We start from the raw sequence: 23,898 nt of genomic DNA, 5'->3' as shown, positions 1-23,898 counted from the left end.
CTGTAACTCCAAGAAGAACAACTTCAGCTTCTCCAATCTCACTTTGTAACCGAATTCCCTTCTTCCTGGAACCATTCTGGTAAATCTCCTCCGCATCCTCTCAAGGACCCACACCCCTTTCCTAAAGTGTGGAGACCAGAACTGGATGCAATACTCCTGTTGTGACCTAACCAGAGCTTTATGACGGGTCAGCTTATTTTCCCTGTGTTTATACACATTAAATCTGCTTATGAAGCCCACGATCTCATATATTTTGCGTACTGCTCTCTCAATATGTCCTTTCGCCTTCAAATGTGTATGCACATCAACCCCAGGTCCCCCAGTCCCTACACACCCTTTAGGACTGTACCATTGAGTACCCTATTCATTCTGCCAATATTCATCATCTCACGGCGAGGTTTGTATTCCCTGGAATTTAGAAGTTTGGGGAGGATTTTCACGAAGTTTTCATGATATAAATTGGACATGGTGTGGTAGATAGAAGGGAACAATTTCCATTGGTTGGGGAATCCAGGACTGAGGAACATAGTCTAAAACTTAGAGCCAGAACTTTCAGGGATGAGATTAGGAAAATCTTCTTCAGAAAAAGTTGGGATAAGTTTGGAATTCTCTTCCTGAATTAGCAGTTCATGCTTGATCAATGTTCAGTTTCAATCTGGCATTGATAGATCCTTCCTAACACAAGGTATAAATCAAGGGACAGGAGACAAAGGGTCACAGATCAGCCGTGATCTGATTGCATAGTGGGACAGACTCGAGGGGCTAAATGGCCAACTCCTAGAATCATCGAAACTTAGAGCACAGGAGGCCATTCAACCCTTTGTGCTTGTGCTGTCTCTTTGAAAGAGCAGTTGTATTCGTCCCACACACCCACTTTCTATTTGTAACCCTGTAAGTTCCTCAATCCCAAATCCCTGTCAACTCCCTTTTAAAATTCCTGATAGAATCAGGTTCCAGCACCTTTCCAGGTAGAATGTTCCAGATCCTGACAACTCACTGTTGGTGCAGAAACTGCTGAACTCGATGTTGAGTGTGGAAGGTTGTAAAGTGCCGAATTGAAAGATGAGCTGCTGTTCCTCGAGTCCCCATTGAGCTTCATTGGAACACCGCAGGAGGCCAAGGACAGAGAGGTCAGAGTGGGAGTGGGGCGGAGAATTAAAATGACAAGTGACCGGAAGCTCAGGGTCAAGCTCACAGACTGAACGGAGGTTGTTCCACAAAGTGATCACCCAATCTGTGTTTGGTCTTCCCAATGTAGAGCAGACCACATCATGAGCAGTGAATACAGTAACTAAACTGCAAGAAGTACAAATAAATCACTGTTTGGTTTCATCTTGCGCAACCTTGAGAACAGCCCGACGAGAGATACTTTACTTGAAGAATAAAGGTTAAAATATAATTACATTGTCTATCTCAGGGTGTAATCCAAGAACAACACCTTGTATTTACAGGAAGGGTTGTGGGGCTGGAGGAGGTTAGAGATACTGAGGATCCGGTTGACATTGTCTATCTCACCAGTGTCAAATTCATTTTCCATGGTGGCTCTGATCCAATATCCTGACACTGGGTGAGGGCCACATTCAGCAGAATTTATAAAAATGGAACTAGATACAAATAAACTATATCAGTATTTACTGACACCTTCGTTTTATTTATTGTTCCTGCTGCTCCCGGTACCCGGCATCTCTTCGCTTGAACCATCACATCAACACTCGGGGCAAATGACTGGGCTGAGGCCTGTCTCAGATAAAAACACGAGGACCACTTGTCACCACAGAATCTGTCGCAGAAAAACGGAGTGAACACTCAGAACCTGGAGGTTTGTCTAGGAAGTCTTTATTAAAGTCGTGATATCACGGAGAGCCTAGTTGCATACAACGGAGCGAACCAGTCTCTGCCTAACAAAAACAGAATTACCTGGAAAAACTCAGCAGGCCTAGCACCTCTTTACACACATAGATAAAGCAAAAGATTCGTGACAGAAACTTGGGCAATTACAATAGTTTCAAATGGTTTCAAAAAATAGCAATCAGTGTTAATGGTTTCACGATTAGACAGGACAATGTCAATGGTTTAGCAAATAGACAGGACAATGTCAATAGTTTAGCAAATGGACAGGACAATGTCAATGGTTTAGCAAATGGACAGGACAATGTCAATGGTTTAGCAAATAGACAGGACAATGTCAATGGTTTAGCAAATAGACAGGACAATGTCAATGGTTTAGCAAATAGACAGTGATAATTGGTTACATATCCTGGGCAATGCACACTCACAATAGTTTTTTTCTCTTAGATTTTGCCACCGTATCTGACATCCGGAGCCCCTTAGTCTGGGAAGGTAGCACTGGCCCTTTGATTTGCTAATTTATGTGCTGGCTGCGTGACTGTTTGGGGACAGTCTACAGTAAATTACATTATACATGTATTTTAAGTTTATTTCTCTCACAAATATAGGTGTATTTTATTTCATGCACAATTTTATGTGTATTTTATTTCATTCACAATTATACGTGTATTTTATTTCATTCACAATTGTACGTGTATTTTGTTTCATTCACAATTGTATGTGTATTTTATTTCATTCACAATTATACGTGTATTTTATTTCATTCACAATTATATGTGTATTTTATTTCATCCCCAATTACACACATATTTTATTCCTCCACTGTCCCTCCTTGTTAATCTTTTCTTTTAGATTAACACCAGTGAGGAATAATATCTTCATCATCATACGGGGGTTCATAACCATGAGGAAAAGGCCGGTCCCTGGCGGGGTAAACTTTCTCTCCCCACCAGTGGGCTTCGCTGGGGCCAGTGCGCATCATTTGGGGAATGATTGGGGCACCCCCTAATCCAGTGGAGACACTATTGATAATCTGGGAGCAGCAAATCCGTAAAGTAACACACGCACAGCACCCTATGATACATGCTACGACTATCCCAATTAAAAAGTATAGCAACCAACTTCCTCAACCAGAAAACCAACCTAGTATTGTAGACCACTGAGAATCTTTTTTATAAAAATCGCTCGAACTTTCCCCAGCCTTCTTTATTTCTTGTACCTTGTCCATGACATGCTTTCCCAAGTCAGTGATATTTTCAGAGACATCGGGGACTGAAGTGCAGCACTCTGAGCCTATCATAGCACAAGTGCCACCTTTTTCAGCTAGAAGGAAGTCAAGGGCCATCCTGTTTTGTAATATGGTTAGGCGTAATGCTATCATTTCAGTGGTGCTGGCTGAGATCTGCTTCTGTGTTTTAATCAGAGCATCAGCCGTTGAATTAGCGACTTTTTCAAGCGCAGCTGCCAGGTTGATAATTTCACGTAAATTACGAGCTGATCCATAAGGGGGCAAAGCAATCATCCAGAATCGTTCAGATTCCGAGATGCCACGGCGATGTAGGCGCCAATGTGGGTGCATATCTGATTTACCTATATGGCGAAGATAGGGATTTAAGTATGCTAGGTAGCAACAGCCACTCCAGGTGGGAGTGGTTTTGTTCTTTTCCGAATTTCCTACAGACATGTTAGAGAAAAAGGACAGCTGAGGCATCCCAGGCAACCAGGGGTAAGCTTTATCTCCACAAAGCCAATATGTACCATTAAGAGGGTCTGGTGGATGTTCAGCACCGGCGGGCTTTCGGACAGATAGGTCAAAGATGTATGATACTGTAGTATGACAGGAGCTTCATCCCAGATCATAAGTGCTCAGTGTAAGGCTGGAACACCAGCAGGTGGCGTTTACCGGCTCTAACGGGGGTCTAATTCTAATCCCATGTTCTGTGTAGTTCCACCCATTGGCAGGTGGAGAGCGACGGAACCAACCCCGAAACATATTGTGCTGCGGTGTTACAATATCCAAAGTTCGAACGTCAGCATACTCAGCGTCATTTAGAGGAACAGCACACCAATTACCCATCTCTCTCCCATGTTGGGGAGTCTGGGCACATATCCTACAGGCACCCTGACCTACTTCTCTAGCATAGGTGCGGCATAGAAACAAAAAGGTGTTTGGGTGAGGGTCCCTTGGGCATACTCTGCGGAATATAACAAATAACAATATCCTATACATAATGCAAGTTAAATCACTTAGTAACAGTTGCTATACTGACAGGGGACAATGTTTTTTACGGCGGGTGACATGGATCCAGTCTTCCTTCCCTTCAAAGCTGACCGAGCTGTTAGCAACACGAGGTCGGGTCCTTTCCACCTAGGAGAAAGAGAGTCTTTATTTAGATTTTTTACATACACTTGATCACCTGGCTGGAAGTTGTGTATAGGAGTATCTTCTGCGGTCACCTGAGCCCACCTTACTCTCTCATGCAATTCAGCTGCAGTTTTGCATAGTGCTTGGGCGTAAGCCAAAGTCTGTTCATCGTTCCAAACTAAGGCTAATTTTTCGGCACATACAGGGGGCTGGGCTCCAGTAGTCATAGGATGTCCCATAAGAGCTTCATGGGGCGTTATTCCAGTGGCTCTATTGTTTCTATTTCGCATAGCATAAAGCACTACTGGGAGTGCTTCTGGCCACGAAAGTTTATTATCCTGACAAACTTTAGACAGGGCGTTTTTAAATTCCCCATTTACCCTTTCTACCATCCCTGAGGACTTTGGCTGGTAGGGAATATGCAATTCCCACTGAAATCCCATAACCTGCGCTAAGTCTTTTACTATCTCTCCGGTAAAGTGAGTCCCTCGGTCACTATTTATTCCCATAGGTATTCCGTATCTAGGTATTATTTCTTTCCACAATATTTTCACTACCATTCGAGCATCATCTTTTCGTGTGGGATAAGCTTCTACCCATCGGGTGAACATGTCTACTATCACTAGCATATACTTATATCCCAAGGCCGGGGGCATATGTACAAAATCAATCTGTAAATTTTCGAAGGGTATCTTGAGCATCGGGAGGTGATCATACTTGGCTGCTGGCCCTTTGTTATTCTGCTGGCAAATTGAACAAGAGCGAGTGATTTTTTGTATGGTTGGGGTTATGCCTGGCGCAAACCATTGTTGGTTAATCGCATGTTGCATCCCTCCTTTGCCCATGTGTGCCTGTGCATGCACTAGGCAATACAGGGGCAAAAACAGACTTCGGGGACGGACCACCCGTCCATCCGGATGAAACCAAAATCCTTCCTTAGTACTGCATTGTGCCCGTTCCCATGTCCGCTTTTCCTGTTGAGTAGAGTTTTGTTGCGCTATCTGTAGTTCAGAAGACTCTAAAACAGGGATGGGAGGGTGGCTGGAGACGCGGAGAGCTTGCAGGAGAGGTACTTGTGCGGCAGCTACTCCTTTGGCTGCCTGGTCAGCGCGGGCATTTCCTTTGGAGACATCATCAGTTAAATTAGTGTGTGCTTCACATTTAATAATTGCCAGGTGCTTGGGCAATTGAATTGCTTCGAGGAGGTTTAATACAAGTTGGGAATGCTTGATGGACTTTCCCGCTGATGTAATAAAACCCCGATTTTTCCATATCTGTCCGAAATCATGCACAACACCAAAGGCATAGCGGGAATCGGTGTAAATATTGGCTGCCTGATCACCGGCCAGGATGCAGGCTCGGGTGAGGGCAAAAAGTTCCGCTGCCTGCGCTGAAGTGCCAGGGGGCAATGCATAGGCTTCCACAGTGCAGTGCGGGTCCACGATGGCATAACCGGTGAGGAGTAAATAGTCTCTTGGTCGATGAGAAGAGCTGTCAGTGTAAAAGATAACATCCGGATCGAGCAGGGGGTCTATCCGCAGATCCACCCTGGGGGAAGTGGACTGTTCGACCACTGTGAGGCAGCCATGCTCTGCATCGGTTGAGGGCTCCGGCACAAAGGTGGCAGGATTAATTGCAGGTGATCGGCAGTAGGTGTAATTGGGGTGTGATAGCAAAATTACTCCGTATCCTGTACGTCGTGAGGCAATAAAATGTTGTGTAGCGGCGGAGTTTAAAAGTAACATGACAGCATGGGGTATTCGCACCTGACAAGGGTGGTCGAGAACCAACGGTAAAGACTTTTCGACCATGACAGTGGTGGCTGCTATGGCACGGAGACAGGCAGGCATTCCCAGTACTACAGCAGGGAGAGCCGTAGAGTAGTAAGCAACTGACCTCCTTCCTCGTCCATGGTACTTTGTAAGCACTCCCGTGGAGATTCCTTCCTTCTCACAGACGTGCAACTGAAAAGGGCGCACATAGTTAGGTAGCCCCAAAGCCCGGGCTGTTGTTACAGCTGTCTTGAGGGCTCGGAATGCTGACTCCCGTTCTGGAGTCCATTGAACGAGTGCGGGTGCTTCTTTCAGAGTAGCAGCACAGAGGACAGCATCATGCAGGCGATAATCGGGTATCCATTGTCGACAATAGCCAACCATGCCTAGAGAAGAAAGGACTTCCTTTTTAGTCTTCGGAGGGGGTTTTCGTAGGATAGCCTGCACTCGCTCAGGTCCTATTTGCCGAGTTCCAGCCTTCAAGGTGAATCCCAGGTACTGGACTTGTGACTGGCAGAACTGTAGTTTAGACCTCGATACCCTGTGGCCTCTTGTAGCTAAGAATTGGAGCAAAGTCACTGAGTCCTCTACACAGTCCACCAGGGTAGGTGAGGCCACTAAAAGGTCATCTGCATATTGTATCAGGGTAGAGTTTCCATTCAGACAGCATTCTTCCAAATCACATTTCACAGCAGCTGCATACAAAGTGGGGCTCTCTGTATAAGCTTGGGGAAGCCGTGTCCAGGTATATTGTCGTCCTTTATATGTAAAAGCAAACAAATACTGGCTATCAGGGTGGAGAGGGATGGAAAAGAATGCAGAACACAAGTCAACTATAGTGTAAAGCGCAGCTTCACATGGGATAGAGGATAGAATCACATTTACATCGGGCACCACCGGGGCTATGGGAATCACCATGTTATTTACAGCTCGCAAGTCCTGCACAAAATGCCATTCATCTGGCCGTCCAACTTTAGGTATAGGCAGTGTTGGTGTGTTCCAGATGCTGACAGTAGGCTTGAGAACCCCTTGTTGGAGCAGGGAGTCTATGACTGATGCGATGTCTGCCTCAGCTTCAGGGGTCAGTCGGTACTGTCGAACGCAGGGCAGCACAACATCCTTTCGTAGTATGACACGGTGGTCCGGGGCAGTGAGCACTCGGCCTACATGAGTCCTGTGCAGGGCCCACAAATCGCTAGTGATTATGTCCAAGGCTGGAGGGCCAATGAGGCTGGGCTGCTCAGGGGGCTGCTGCCGCTGAAATTCAGCAAGAGGGTCGATTAACTGACAGGAAATACCAGGGAGGTATATTCTACCCTCAGCAGGTCCAAACCACTCAAAAGATCCAATGCATTCAGAGGTAGAGGCCGACTGTAACCGTTTAATCATGGGATCTATGTGCTTTGCCAGGAAGGGGGCCGAATAGTGAGTGTCAAGTGGGGCTTGAATTAAGGTCCATACGGAACAGGGGCTGCTGCTCTGTGGTTAGGTGCACCGGGACCCCTATGCCCGCTTCCCCGAAATAAATGTAGCGGTCGGGGCTGACGGAGGTTAACTGTCCTGCAAGAGCATTGGCCTTTTGGCGATACTCAGGGTGATCTTTCATTGTAATCCACACAGTACAGTGTAAGCGAGAGTAATACTGCACCACCTGTAACAGGCTTTTCAGAGTCCGAACAGGAGTTAAAAACGGCAGCTTATCAATTTCCTGCCACAAGCGGCACATCTTCGCCGCATAAGGGTTACCCTCAAGTTGCAAGCAGTATAAGGTCGGTTCGGGCTCAGCTTCGGGGGTAAGCAGTAGGGACATTAGCTGATGGGTCTGGGGCGAGGGTACCTCCGTATACATGCCCTGAGGGGTACAGTAGATAGTGGCTCCTAATTTGCACAGGGTCTGGCGTCCTAGCAGGGGTAAGGGAGTGGTTGCTGATACTATCAATGTCTCCTCTACACGGTTGTCTTTTAATGATAAAACAACCCGTTTCGATAGGGTCTATGATAAAGGAACCCCAGACACTCCCACAGTCACTACCCTGTTCTGACTAAGGGGCAATCCCAGGGAGGGGGGTACAGAGGACAGGGTAGCGCCAGTGTCCACCAAGGCTCGTAAATGTGTATCTCCTATTCTAAGGGTTACCATAGGTTGTGTTTCCGAGTCTTGGGAAAGTGATATAACCGCTCCCTGTACCATAACCTCCCCTGGGCCCCGCTAATTTTGTGGAAAAGGGTTATTATAAGTAAAGGAGGGAGCCGCGGTTATCGGCTGCCTGTGTGGCAGAGCAGGCTCCTTGGGGGGAGTAGATGGGCAGTCCCTGGCCCAATGCCCTTTCTTCCCGCATTTACAGCAAATGTCTTGGGATTTGTCCTGTCTCAGACCCCTAGCCTGTCCCTTACATCTGCCCTATTCTTGACGATAGAATTGGGTTTTTTGTTGTTTGGGGCCCTCCCGGGGGCTAGCAAACAGTCCCTCACGGTCCATGTTGACCAAGGTAGTGGTAATTTCGGACCAGCGCATAGTTTGCCAATTTAGATTTCGCATCTTAAAGGCCTGGGCTTGTTGGGGCAGCATACAGTTCAACAGCGTCTGAATAGCCAAGGGCCCGTTGCCCTCCAAGGGAACACCTGCACACTCTTCCCAGGTATTACTGAATCTGGCAATAAAATCAGGGGCGCCCTCATCTTTCCTCTACAAACACCGAGTTACTTCCCCCAGGTCCCCATGTCTCTGTGCTGCCCCCATAATTGCAATACGTCCCCTCCCTCGTAACCAATGCTCTAAACTTTCATTTCCCGTGTCAGCTTGATCATCATCGGACCGCCAATCCCCATTTTCCTCAGGTGGCACCGGAATGTGGCCCAGGAGCTGCCATAAGCAAATTTTAATAAGGCTTGTAAGTCGCCTGGAAGGGGTTGATAAATTGCACACGTTTGCTCCAACCAATTGAGGAAGGCTGCGGGACGCTTAATGGGGTTGGGTGCCTCGGCTACCATGGCGCGGGCCTCAGCTGGGGTCCAAGGTTTAAGTCCGGCCATGTCTCCAATCATTATTTTAGGGGCCTGAAATGCATGAGAGGCAGAGTCAGCTGCTATCTGTCTAGAGAGGCTTCGTGTGATGGCTCCATTTAGCTGAGTCACTTTCTTACTTTCACTATCAGATTCCGACCCCCTGAATCGGGAAGGGTGTTTACACTTGTCGTCAGTTGGGACTGGATTTGATGGTCCCAGTCCCGCTTCTGCCTCTGCTCCAGCTTCCGCACCCGGTCTCGCTACTTTATTACACTGTCTCCAAGCCGCTACCATCTCTATTAGTTCTCCTGTCAGGGTATCAGGTAGAGGAGGCTGACAAGGGCTGTCAGAAACGGGCGACATGAGTCTAGGGAACTGGGGATAAGGCCGCAGTAGTCCGCAGTTAGTGGGATAAGGCGGAGGGGCAGAGGGGTTTTCAGGCTCTGGAGCGGGAGTTTTCTCCTTTAGGGTGGTATCAGGGGTACCCCCTCGGTTGGTCGGGGTCTCATTATCAGAAGCCAAACCCTCCTGTTTACTCTTTTGTTTGGGGGGCTGATGCCGCTTTGCTACCTCCATCCATTTTTCAAAACAACCCAGCATATAATTAAAATCCCAAGTAGGATCTCCGGCCCCATTCGCAACTCCATCCCACCAGGTCTGGATGAGGGGTATTTTCAAACTGCCGCCATACGGCCATTCCCCTTGTGTCCAGCCATACAAGTCACTACTAAAAGGCACCGCATACCTGTCATCTCCCGTTTCTGTTATAACAACGTCGGCTGGCGACCCCGGAGGGACCAGTGGATCTCCTACCTTCTGCCGAGCCCTGGTTACCATTTTCATGCGTTTTTCCGTTCTCTTGCCCATCTTCAAAGTTCCCGATTTGGGTTCTGGCTTTGGTCTGTTTTTGAATTCCCGTGGAGCCGGAGATGCGGCAGATGCCTCTCTGCTGCCACGATTTCCCATTTTATCTGGAAAGGAAACACAATTAAACAGCGCAGTGCGTTTTGCCTACCTATGCACTCACCGGTGTTTAAGAATTCCTCAACAATACCTCCAAATCCTTGGGTCTTTCAAATCTTTTCGGTCGGTAGCTACCCTTTTTCAAGCACTCCCCCTTTCAGCTAGGATGCTTGTTCATCCCCCTTTCACCTCTCCAACTTAAGAGGCCACCTCTCCAACTTAAGAGGTAGCTGGGACGCTATTTAACTGCACTCCCCCTTTCAGCGAGGATGCAGTTCCTATTCTCACCAATTTAGGAGAGTCTCTCCCTTTCTCCGCGAGGGTTCTTTTTCAAAGATCCGATGGTCCAGGTTTTCAAATACCTCTCCAACTTAAGAGGCCACTGGACTTCAGTCGGATCCCATCCTCGTCTCCATCTGTCGCGGAAAAACGGAGTGAACACTCAGAACCCAGAGGTGTGTCTAGGAAGTCTTTATTAAAGTCGTGGTTTTTTTTTTCTTGCAAAAATATACTTTATTCATAAAATATCTTCAACCACATTCCAAACCATTTCAAAAACACCATTACAAAGGTACAATCAGGTTCAACTTTTACAACGTGTATCACCAGGTGCATCAGAACAAACAATATTACAATCATTTGCAGACATTCATTTTGAGCTGTACAGCCCGAGGGGATTTAAACAGTTCCCAGTCCCTCGGTGCACTGTGGCAGAAAGTTCTTAGGCAGCGACCCTTCCCCATTGCGCCTTTGCAGCGGCTGCCCCAAGCTTTAGTGCGTCCCTCAGCACGTAGTCCTGGACTTTGGAATGTGCCAGTCTGCAACACTCGGTCGGTGACAACTCTTTGCGCTGGAAGACCAACAAGTTTCGGGCAGACCAAAGAGCGTCTTTCACCGAGTTGATGATCCTCCAGCTGCAGTTGATGTTTGTTTCAGTGTGTGTCCCTCGGAACAGCCCGTAGAGCACAGAGTCCTGTGTCACAGAACTGCTCGGGATGAACCTCGACAGCAACCACTGCATCTCTCTCCAGACCTTCTTTGCAAAGGCACAATCTACAAGGAGGTGAACAACGGTCTCTTCCCCACCACAGCCACCTCGAGGGCAACGTGCTGAGGGGGTGAGACTCCTGGCGTGTAGGAAGGATCTGACGGGGAGGGCCTTTCTCACCACCAGCCAAGCCACGTCTTGGTGCTTGTTGGAAAGTTCTGGCGATGAGGCATTCTGCCAAATGACTTTGACAGTCTGCTCGGGGAACCATCCCACAGGATCCACCCTCTCCTTTTCCCTCAGGGCCTCTAAGACGTTACGTGCTGACCACTGCCAGATGGACTTGTGGTCAAAGGGGTTTTTCTGCATAAATTTTTCCACCAGGGACAGGTGGTACGGCACGGTCCAACTACTTGGACCGTTCCGCGGCAGCGTGGCCAGACCCATCCTTCGCAACACCGGGGACAGGTAGAACCTCAGCACGTGGTGACACTTGGTGTTTGCGTACTGAGGGTCTACGCACCGCTTGATGCAGCCACACACAAAGGTGGCCATCAGTATGAGGGCGATGTTGGGCACGTTTTTTCCCCCTTTATCTAGAGGCTTGTACATCGCGTCCCTGCAGACACGATCCATTTTTGACCTCCAGATAAAGCGGAAGATGGCTCGAGTGATCGCCACCACGCAGGAGTATGGAATGGGCCAGACCTGTGCCACGTACAGCAACAGCGAGAGTGCCTCACACCTGATGACCAGGTTCTTACCCGCAATGGAGAGGGAGCATCGCTCCCACATGCCCAGTTTCCTTTTCACCATAGACACTCGCTCCTTCCAGTTTCTAACGCATGCTCTGGTCCCTGCGAACCATATCCCCAGCACCTTCAGGCCATCAGCCCTGACAGTGAAGGGGACAAACTCCGCCCAGTTCACAGCTCAACCTACCAGCTTGCAGCTTCCTGCACCTTGACCCCGCCCGGCCCAGGTGTGGGACAGTCCAAGGTGAGTCCTTCGTGTTACCAGGACAGTGGGGGAGGGGTGACCTCCTGCCCTGTGCTGTGTCCCAAATGGTTCCATCCTCCCCTCCTCCAGGGCCCACTAAACACTGCATGCAGACGGCTGATGGACCTTGGGGATCCTCACTGACCTGCACAGGTACATTATGCTGCTCCCTGCCCCTGGTACACTCTGTAAACAAGTTGCTTTTCTTTTTTTTCTGCTGTCCCTTCGCGTAAATATCTTGTTTCATACAAGTTTTGTTTAAGAATTGTTCAATCTTGTTTAATTGCAGGGCTATGGGGCAAAGGCAGGGACGTGGCATTAGGTAAATTGTCCCTTCAGGGGCCTAATACAGACACGACTGGCTGAATGGCCTCCTTCTTTTGCTGCAACCATTCTATGATTCTCTGACTTGTCTCTATCCCGCTGCTCCATTCAAAGTGAATCCTACCTTCTGCTTTTGTCCCTGGATCCCTGTTTAACCAAGTAATTATCTCTGCCCCCATTTGTTCCTTATTTCTTTGAGTCCTAGTTTTCCTTTTTTATTTCTCTCATTTTCTTCACATTGCATTCAGATTGTTGTTATCGTGCCATTCACACCTAATCTAGAAGCAGCTTTTGTGTTTTTAATAGTCCCATTACTACTCCCTTTGACCTTGCATTATGAAGCCTTTTGTCAGTTAATCTCTCTCGCCCTGCAGCCTTTCATAGACCTTTCCTTCTGTTCCTCTTCCACCGTCCAATGGCTCACAGACCTGAAACGTTAATTCTGTTTCTCTCTCTACAGATTCTTCCAGACCTGCTGAGTGTTTCCAGTTTTTAATCTTTTCATTTCATGTTTTAAGCATTGCAGTAATTTTCGTTTCTCCATTCCAAGCACTCTACCTGACATTATTAATAATTCAATTCAGTTATTCATAAATTAATTTATCTGTACTTTATGTCTTGAAAACTGATTATTTATTGAGCTATTTATCAGTTATCAGTGTCTTTAAATGTTACAATTTCACAACTCCTCACGTTTTCCCCACACTTCCTGGCGTTAATATTAAATCCTTAGTAATCTTAAACGGAAGGGTCAGCCCAGCATTGACAGACCAGTCAGTTTAAGCTCTGTGTGGGAAAGCATATAGAAGCGGCAATTCAAGTCAAAATTAGGTCACTTGTACAATTTGTTCAGGACAATCGTGTTGAACTAAATTTCTTGAGTTTTTGATAAGGCAACAGAGAATGTTGATGAGGGTAACACGATTGATGTGCACATGAACTGCTAAACGACATTTGATACAGTGCCAAGTAACAGGCGTGTCAGCAGAGTTAAAATCCATGGGGCAGAGGCAGCATTGGCTGTGTGACAGGCAACAACATGCATGGTGAACGGTTGCTTTTTCAAATTGAGGAAAAGTATATAGTGGGATCACAAGGGGTCGGTCGTCAGAACACTGATTTCTTGATATATATTAATGATTTAGACTTGTGTGTGCAGGGCTGCATTTCAAAATTTGCAAACGACACCAAATTTTCAAGTTGTGTTCACAGTGGGGAGGATTGTGATAAACCTCAAGAGGACATAGACACGATGGTGGAATGGGCAGACAGGTGGCAGATAAAATTTCATTCAGAGAGATGTGAAGTGATTCATTTTGGTAGGAAGAACAAGGAAAGGGAATATAAAATAAAGGATACAAGTGCAAAAAGGTGCAGGAGCAGCGTCATCTGGGGCTTTATGTGCACAAATTTTTGAAGATGGAAGGGCAGGCTGAGAAAGCAGTGAATAAAGCATGTGGAATCCTGGGTTTATGAATACGGGAATAAAGTACAAATCAACCAAGTTAGAATAAACCTGAATAAAACACTGGTTTGGACCCAACTGCAGCATTGTGTCCAATTCTGAGCTTTAGGAAGAATGTGAGAGTGTGGAGGAAAGATCCACAAGAGATCAGAACTTCAATTAGGTTCGGTGAAGTTGGCTTTGTTATCCTTGGAAGGGGAACCGTTTTCTTGCATCTTTTCTGGACCCTCTGTCTTCACTTCCTTCCGAAATTGTAGCCATTCAGTGGCGGTGATGTTAAAAACTTTCTTTCATGGAATGTGGGCAGGGACAGCATTTGTTGCTCTTGAAGCAAGTGCTTGCCACACCATTTCAGAGGGCTATTAAGAGTAACCACATTTCAGTGTGGATCTGGAGTCACATGTAAGACCAGGTAAGGACGGCAGATTTCCTTCCTGAAAGGACATTAGTGAACCAGGTGGGTTTTTATGACAATCGACAATGGCTGAATTGTCGCCCTTATTGAGACTCGCTTTCAATTCCAGATTTAATAATTGATTTTTAATCCCACCAGCTGCTGTGGTGGGATTTAAACCACTGTCCCCAGAGCATCAAGCTGGTTTTCTGGATTATTAGTCCAGTGACATCCCCACTGTGGTACCATCTCCCCCAATATATATTTTTATTTATTTTTAGCTAACAGTTGAGTATTTGTCAGTGTTTTGATCCATGTGGTTTCTATTCTGAGTTTCAGACAGTTTCTGTGCCAAGTGGACGAGGTGTTTAAAGTTCATTCATTTGCCCCTTTTCCATCTCCAGGTCCGGGAAAGACACAGAGAATAATGTCCCCTCATTAAGTATCTATTGATGATACTGAGATGGACAATTCCCACTCCCCATCTTTCCGGTGGATAATGGATGTTCTGTTACATTTATGTTTCCCTCTAATTTGATCACTAATTTTATTGAGTTTTTATATATTTTTTTCCCCAAGACCCAGACCCAGGGTAACGGCCGCCATCCTGTTTCAGCAGGGAGCAGGGCGCATGCGCGGCCTTCTTGTGGATGTAACAGTGAGTGAGTCCATGGGACATTTACATATTCAGGGTGAGAGTTGCTGATCCTCAACCTCTGGCGATACTTCAGCCCCACAATCCAAATCTCTGGCTGCCCAGTGTAACGGGCAGGGGGCGGGGTGGGGTGGGGGGGGCGGTTATTAAATCAGAGAATCTTCTCCTGTAACTGTTCATGGGCCTGTTTAACACAGGGATTTCTAGGATGGGACTGGTCACATTGGCTGCCGACCTCTCTTCCATGGTCTTGTCCGTGTCTGGGTGTCCCTGGTGAGGGAACATGCAGTATCCACCGGTACGCTTGATACCTCCCACAACCGGTGGGTACCTCAGGGTACAGAGTGTCTCATAGACACTGGAAACAACATCCTGGTTTATTTAGGAAGGCTCCCTTTGCTTTTGCTGGGACTTTGTTGCTGATCTGAATTTCATTCAGTTTGATTGGACCACATGTTTGGGTGAAGAATGTACCAAAGAAACTCGAATTTTCTGCTTTGAATTTCTATCCTGTACTTAGATTGAATATTTTTGTAAACTCCTTTTACGGGGTACAAGAGGGAGATAATTTGCTGATAGGAAACTCAAACCAAACATCACATCAAGGTCTGACAGAGTCACTCGATTCAGCAGGAAACATAGAAAATAGGAGCAGGAGCAGGCCATTCGGCCCTTCGAGCCTGCTCCACCATTCATTATGATCATGGCTGATCATCCAACTCAATAACCTGCTCCCGCTTTCTCCCCATATCCTTTGATCCCTTTCGCTCCAAGAGCTATTTGTAACTCCGTCTTGAAAACATTCAAGGTTTTGGCCTCAACTACTTCCTGTGGTAGCGAGTTCCATAGGCTCACCACTCTCTGGGTGAAGAAACTTCTCCTCATCTCAGTCCTAAATGGTCTACTCCATATCCTGGTTCTGGACTCCCCCACCATCGGGAACATCCTTCCTGCATCTCCCCTGCCTGGTCCTGTGAGAATTTTATAGATTTCTATGAGATCCCGCCTCATTCTCCTGCACTCCGGCGAATTTAATCCTAACTAACTCCATCTCTCCTCATATGTCAGTCCTGCCATCCCAGGAATCAGTCTGGTAAAAATTCGCTGCACTCTCTCTATAGCAAGAACATCCTACCTCAGATAAGGAGACTAAAACTGCACACAATATTCCAGGTGTGGTCTCACCAAGGCCCCGTATAATTGCAGCAAGACATCCCTGCTCCTGTGCTTGAATGCTTTCGCTATGAAGGCCAACATACCATTTGCCTTCTTTACTGCCTGCTGCACCTGCATGCTTACCTTCAGCAACTGGTGTACGAGGTCACCCACGTCTCGTTGCACGTTTCCCTCTCTCAATTTATAGCCAATCAGATAATAATATTCCTTCTTGTTTTTGCTACCAAAGTGGATAACCTCACATTTATCCAAATTATACTGCATCTGCCATGCATTTGCCTACTCACTCAGCTTGTACAAATCACACTGAAGTATCTCTGCATCCTCCTCACTGCTCACCCTCCCACCCGGCTTTGTGTCATCTGCAAATTTGGAGACATTACATTTAATTCCCTCATCTAAATCATTGATATATATTGTGAAAAACTAGGGTCCCAGTACCTATCCCTGCGCTACCCAACTAGTCACTGCCTGCCTGCCATTTGGAAAAACACCCATTTATTCCTACTCTTTGTTTCCTGTCTGCCAACCAGTTTTCTATACCTCTCAATACACTACCTCCAATCCTATGTGCTCTAATTTTACACGCTGATCTCTTACGTGGGACTTTTTCGAAAGCCTTCTGAAAGTCCAAGTAAACCACATCCACTGGTTCCCCCTCATCAACTCCAGTACTTTCATCCTCGAAACAGTCCAGTAAATTTGTCATGCATGATTTCCCTTTCATAAATCCACGCTGACTCTGTCCCATTCTGCCACTTTATTTTTCCAAGTGCTCAGCTATTACATCTTTTGTAATGGACTCTAGAATTTTCCGCACAACTGACGTCAGGCTGACTGGTCTATAACTCTAGACATTGGACCTGAATATCATTGATCTTTGACTGTGGAAGGAGAAATATTTGTCTTTTCTGTCTGTGGGAAAAGATTTCAAATGTCAGTGTGACTGGCAAAGCACCGAGACAGACATGCCCGAGTGAGAGTGCTCCAGTGAACTGACTGTGGAAAGAGCTTTAACCTGTTACACTATCTGAAAAAAACATCTCACCATTCACAGCGGGGAGAAACTGTGCAAGTGTTCTGTGTGTGGACAAGGATTCAACTGATCATCCAACATGGAGAGACATGGGGACACTGACACCATGGAGAGACCGTGGAAATGTGGGGACTGTGGGTTAGGATTCAGATCCCCATCTGTGCTGGAAACTCATCAGCGCACTCACACTGGGGAGAGGCCTTTCATCTGCTCCGAGTGTGGGAAGGGATTTACTCTACTAACCCACCTCACTTCACATCAACTTGTTCACTCTGACATGAGACCTTTTGAATGTTGCGACTATGAGAAGAGCTTTAAAAGCAAAAGGAATCAGCTGATACACCAGCGAGTTCACACTGGGAAAAGGCCATTCACCTGCTCTAACTGTGGGAAGGGATTCACTCAGATAAGTACCCTCACTTCACATCAACTTGTTCACTCTGACAAGAGGCCTTTTAAATGTTCTGACTGTGAAAAGTGCTTCAAAAGCAAAAAGATTCTGCTGACACACCAGCAAGTTCACACTGGGCAGAAACCATTCAACTGCTCCAAGTGTGGGAAGAAATTCACTCAACTAACCCGGTTCACATCACATCAACGTGTTCACTCTGAAAAGAAACTTTTTAAACGTGCTGACTGTGTGAAAAGCTATAAAAGCAAAATGGGTTTGCTGACACGTCAGCGAGTTCACACTGGAGAGAGGCATTTCACTTGCTCCATGTGTGGGAAGGGATTCATTCATCCATCTCTCCAGCTGACACACCAGCGAGTTCACACTGGAGAAAGGCCATTCACCTGCTTCGTGTGTGGGAAGGGATTCATTTATCCACCCTGCAGACAGAACAATGTATTCACAAGTGAATCCCGGGGTTGGATTCTGCTGTTATTGTTGCTGCAAATCACATCCAGGACTGAACCATGCTCATTCCGACAGTTGGGGTTTGTTTCTGCTGATGTTAATAATCCCTGTCACTGGGCTGGAGTTTAATATCCTGGATAAAGGTTAAATCAATCAGCTTTGTGTCAAACATTGTCGACATATTAGTCGAGGCATTGAATGCAAGAGCAAGGACGTTATGATGGAGCTGTATAAAGAATTAGTTAGGCCACATTTGATGTACTCTGTGCAGTTCTGTTTGCCGCACTATAGGAAGGATGTGATTGCACTGGAGAGGGTGCAGAGGAGATTCACCAGGATGTTGCCTGGGCTGGAGAGTTTCAGCTATGAAGAGAGACTAGATAGGCTGGGGTTGTTTTCCTTGGAGCAGAGAAGGCTGAGGGATTAACTGATAGAGGTGTACAAAATTATGAGGGGCATAGATAGGGCGGATAGGAAGACATTTTTCTCTTTAGTGGAGGGGTCAATACTCAGGGGGGCATAGATTTAAGTTAAGGGGCAGAAGGTTTAGAGGGGATTTGAGGATTTTCTTTTCACCCAGACGGTGGGGTCTATCTGGAACCTGCCGGTGAAGCCTACATCCCATGAATGAATTTTAAAAGAAAGACAACGCTTTCATCCCAGAAATCAACTGAGTGAACCTTCCCTGAAATGCTTCTAATACGACTCTATCCATCCTCAAGATTACCCATAACTATGTTATCATAAGGTGCAAATGGTATGAGCTGGAACTTGGTCTTTTTTATTTTTCAATCCATTTACTAACAGAATCTGCCCCTCCCATCCCCAGATTCAGACAATGATTAACTGAGACTCAGTCTCTAATGGCGGCCTTAAAAGTGGATAAATCCCCAGGCCCAGGTGAAATGTGGGACTCAGTGCCTGAGGGAGTGGTAGAGGCAGGAACCCGCACAAGTGTTAAGAAGTATTTAGATGAACACTTGAAACACCACAGCTTACAGGGCTACGGGCCAAGTGGTGGAAAATGGATGAGAGTAGATGGGCTTTGATGATGACCACTGCAGGAATTCACCAAGGTTCCTTCGACAGCACCATCCAAACCCATGATCAATAACATCTAGAAGGATCAGGGCAGCAGATAGATGGGAACACAACCACCTGGAAATTCCCCTCCAAGTCACTCACCATCCTGAAAGGGAAATATATTGCCATTCCTTCACTGTCATTGGTTGAAAATCCTAGAAGTCCCTTCCTAACAGCATTGTGGGTGTAGCTACACCACATGGACTGCAGTGGTTCAAGAAGGCAGCTCATCACCACCTTCTCAAGCAGAACTAGCGTTGGGCAATAAATGCTGGCCCAGCCAGCGAAGCCCATATCCCATGAATGAAGAAGAATAAACAGGGCATGAGTGATTATTGTGGCCAGTAGAATGAAACAATGTTTTAAATTATCAATACAGTAAGACCTATTCCAGATAAAAATTGTCTCTCAAACATTCAGGAAAGAATTAAACACCTTGAACATATCAAAGTGAGTCAAATTAATTTGAAGAAGGAAATAGAATCTGGATTTAGAAAATATCCACGAAGAGGATGTAGGTTAACAGAGAGCTGAAGAATCTTTAAAGTCTGTGCATAAACTTTTGTTTGAACCAGATGTAATTACAATATGTCAATAATTTAGAATTGTGTGGGATGACCAGCAGATGGGGAGGATGAATCTAAGTCGATAGTTATCACATTTTAGCGGAAAAGTTTTGACATTTATTCTTGGTGGCAGCTCAAGTGTTTGTGTTGCTGATTCTGATCATTCAAGTAGGTTTAGTATGTTATCTACAGTTTGTCATCAAGAAATTAGGAAAACAACCTCGTAGCTTAGAAATAGTGAGGTTAGTCAGAAATCAGTTGTGAGAAGTCAGTAAGGACATTCCCTTTTCAAGGTGGAGAGATCTGTGAGAAATAACTGTCTAATTAACCTTATAAAATCTTCAGAAATTTAATGAACATTACAGAAATAGTTCTCTCTCTCTCTCTCTTCCTTGTATAGGAAGAAAGATTCCTGGGTTGATAAACATAGGACAGCGTACCCTTATGATAAATCATCGGGATGGTCACAGTAGTTATGGGATGGAATTTGTAGTGGTGATTGAAGACAATGGCTTTTGTCTTCAATTTTTAATTGGAGGAAATTTCTGCTCATCCAGTACTGGATGTGGGATAAGCAGTTTGATAATTTAGTAACAGTGGAGGAATGGAGAGGGATGGTGGTGAGGTAGAGCTGGGCGTTGTCAGTGTACATGTGTAAAGTAACACGGTGCTTTTGGATGACGTCACCTAGTGGTAGCATGGAGATGGGAAATAGGAGGGGGCAAAGAGACATCCTGTTTTTAGGATGGGTCAGGATGGTGGATTAAAAGGTGAGAGGGACAGTACCAGAAGAGAGTGAGACAAAACTGTGAATAATATCAGCTAACATGGAGAAGTTGGGTGATCAGTAGATCGGTGAGAGTGGGGTCAGTACAGCAGAAAGTGGGTCTCGTGGACAAGATGAGCACTGAGAGGACATGAGGGGAGATGGGAGAGAAACTGGAGAAAATGTGAGTTCAGGGTTCAATTTGTCCTGGTGGGCTAGTGGAAGGGAGGGAAGCAGCAGAGGCAGCTGATTGGATTTTCTCAATCTCAGTGACAAGGAAGCTCCATGGGTAGAATTTTGCCCTTGGCGTGCAGGCTTGGCGGGGGCGAGTGGGGCAGTCAGGAAGCCGCCCGCTGCCTGCAATCAGGCCCGGAAGGCAATTTCATGCTGGGGGCCAATTAAGGCCTGCGCTGCGTGAAACGTGAGCAGCAGTGCTCAGCGCTGCCTGTGCGGGCGGGGGGAGGAGTGCGAGCTGGGCGAGTGTGACCTTTGTGCATGCACGCGAGAGCGAGCTACATAATCTCCCTGAGGCAGAGAGCTGTCTCCGAGAGATGGATTGATTTGAAAAAGAAATTATAAATTTTATACAGGTTATGAAACATGTCCCCTCATATCACTCTGTCACATGATCAGGGAGATGTTTTTAGTTAATAAGATAAAAGCAAAATACTGCAGGGCCGTACTTCTTCAAGACAGGCATTCCTGGAAGAGAAGTGTACTAAATAAGATAAAAGCGAAATACTGCAAAATACTTTTTGCAAAAAAACAAAACTCTGTCTCTCCAGAGATGCTGTCAGACATGCTAAGTTTTTCCAGCATTTTCTCTTTTTGTTTCATGTTTTTAATTCAAGTGTAAAATTTGATTTGCTTCAGGTGACCTCGTCCCGCCCGTGGATGAGGTTTCCTGATAAAGGTAAAGGCCGCTTGGTCTTTTCGCCCGCCTGCCAACCATTAGGTACGATGGGCAGCGTAAATTTGAATTTAATTAACTTCTTAGTGGCCTTACAGGCTTCTTAATTGTTGGTGAAATATTGCGGGACTGCGCGATGACGTCGGGACACTCGCCCACCGAGCGTAATTTCCTGCCCCATGAGCTCCTCACACTTGTTGTTGGAGGTGAGGAAGGAGACGGGGGTGAGGAAGACCCCTTCAAAAGTAACTAACTTGTGTCTGAGAGATTAAAAACACTTGACACATGGTGAGTTTAACACAAAGCTGATTTATTTGACTTTTATCCAGGATATTACACCCTATAACTGACCTGGAGTTTATTAACATCAGCAGAAAGAGACCCCCATGAACATGGTTCAGTCCTGGATGTGATTTCACAACAACATCTAATCAGTGTAGTTACTTGTGAACTCGCTGGTGTCTCTGTAAATGGTATAAGTGAGTGAATCCCTTCCCACACCCGGAAGAGGTGAATGGCCTCTCCCCAGTGTGAACTCGCTGGTGTCTCAGCAGATGGGATAAGCAAGTGAATCCCTTCCCACACCCGGAACAGTTGAACGGCCACTCCCCAGTGTGAACTCGCTGGTGTGTCAGCAGATGGGATGACTGAGTGAATCCCTTCCCACACTCGGAGCAGATGAACGGCCTCTCCCCAGTGTGAACCCGCTGGTGTGTCAGCAGGCTGGATGACTGAGTGAATCCCTTCCCACACTCAGAGCAGGTGAACGGTCTCTCCCTAGTGTGAACTCTCTGGTGTACAGTGAGTTGAGATGATCGCCTGAACCCAGTCCCACAGTGAGAGCACCTGAACAGTCTCTCATCAGTGTGAATGCGTTGATGACACATCAGCGCCCCAGAGCTTTTATAGCATTTCCCGCAGTCTGGACATTGAAAGGGCCTCTCATCAGTGTGAACTCACTGGTGTCTCAGCAGGCTGGATGAGGTAATGAATCCCTTCCCACACTCAGAGCAGGTGAACGGCCTCTCCCCTGAGTGAGTTCGCTGGTGTCATGTGAGATGAGGTGAACATCTGAATCCAGTCCCACAGTGAGAGCACCTGAACGGTCTCTCATCAGTGTGAACACGCTGATGACGCATCAGTTCCTCAGACCCTTTCCAGCACTTCCCACAGTCTGAACATTTAAAAGGCCTCTGATCAATGTGAACTCGCTGGTGGGTCTTCAGGCTGGATGACTGTCTGAATCCCTTCCCACACTGGGAGCAGGTGAATGGCCTCTCCCCAGTGTGAGTGCGGCGATGAGTTTCCAGCTTAGACGGGTATCTGAATCCCTTCCCACAATCCCCACATTTCCACGGTATCTCCCTATTGTGAACGGTGCCTTTTCCTTCCATGTTCAAAATCCGAAGATATTTAGGTTTCGATAGATCCTGATGTGATGTTTGGTTTCAGTTTCCTGACTGCAAATCCTCCCCTTCTAATACCCTGTGAAATTGATTTAAAACAGAAAAAAGGGAGTGAAAGAGAACCCACAAAAACACAAAGGCAGGTTGTGAAATTGAGCTGAACGAATCTGGGAATTTGTGGAGCTGGCACGAGGAAAAAGTGACCATGAAAACTGCTGGATTGTCATAAAAACCCAACTGGTTCACTAATGTCCTTCAGGGAAGGGAACCTGCCACCCGGTCTGGACCAACACAAGACTCTGGCCTACAAGGGAGGAGAGGGAGACAGAAGTGGGAGAGGCAGGGTGTCAAGGGATACCTACAACACTACAAGAACTTTGACAAAGTCTCCAGAAACCTCAACCTCCACCACCTAAAAGAACAGGGTAGCAGGTGTATGTGAACACCATCATCTCCAAGATCCCTTCCTAGTCACACGTCATCCTGACTTGTCTGGATCAACAGAAATTTCCTCCATTCCAATATTGGGAAGACTGAAGCCATTGTCTTCAGTCCCCGCTACAAACTCCACTCCCTGACCACCGGCTCCATCCCTCTCCCTAACAACAGTGTGAGGCTGAACCAGACATTCATAGGGACATGGGAGCAGGAGTAGGCCCTTCAGCCCGTCGAGCCTGCTCTGCCATTCAATCCGATCAAAGTCATTTTCCCACACTAGCCGCATAGCCCTGTATGTAATTGCTCAACCTGTCATCCATTCCTTTGTTCCCTCTAGACGTAACTATCCTAAGAGACTCCCGGCCGGCCTCCCACATTCAACCTCCCTGTAATACAAAACTCTGCTTACTCGCACCAAGTCTTGTTCACCCATCACCCCTGTATCCACTGACTTACAAAGCCTCTGGGTTAAGGAGAACCTCAATTTTAAATTTCTCATCCTCGTTTTCAAATCCCTCCATGGTCTCTCGCTCCCTACCTCTGTAATCTCCTCCAGCCTCACAACCCTCCGAGATATCTACACTTCTCTAATTCCGACCTGCTCAGCATTCCTGATTTTAACTGCTCCACTTTTCATGTCTCCCCCAACAGCTGCCAAGGCCACAACCTCTAGGACTTCCTCCCTAAACCTCTCCACCTCACTTTCCTCCTTTAAGATAATCCATAAAACCTTCCTCTTTCAGTAAACCTTTGTCCATCTGCCCTGATATCTCTTCATGTGGCTCAGTGTCAAATGTTGCTTTCTAACACTCCTGTGAAACACCTTGGTACGTTCCATTACACAATAGAATGAATGAATTACCATTTCAGGGTGGGAAG

At 46.5% G+C, this 23,898-nt stretch overlaps 1 protein-coding gene across 1 annotated transcript in view; it reads right to left on the bottom strand.

Annotated features, from left to right (window-relative positions):
- Window positions 1-22,569, bottom strand: part of LOC144698014 (uncharacterized) — a 28,216-nt gene extending 5,647 nt beyond the window's left edge. Inside the window, 2 exon segments of the mRNA XM_078569958.1 lie at window positions 21,620-21,994; window positions 22,412-22,569. Of these exon segments, the coding sequence (XP_078426084.1) occupies window positions 21,620-21,994; window positions 22,412-22,569 (533 nt within the window).
- Between the last annotated feature and the right edge of the window lie 1,329 nt (window positions 22,570-23,898).

The sequence above is a fragment of the Cetorhinus maximus genome, chromosome 23 (genome assembly GCF_964194155.1).
Source record: "Cetorhinus maximus chromosome 23, sCetMax3.hap1.1, whole genome shotgun sequence".
NCBI classification, from domain to species: Eukaryota; Metazoa; Chordata; class Chondrichthyes; order Lamniformes; family Cetorhinidae; genus Cetorhinus; species Cetorhinus maximus.
This window is presented reverse-complemented; position numbering and strand designations above follow the sequence as displayed.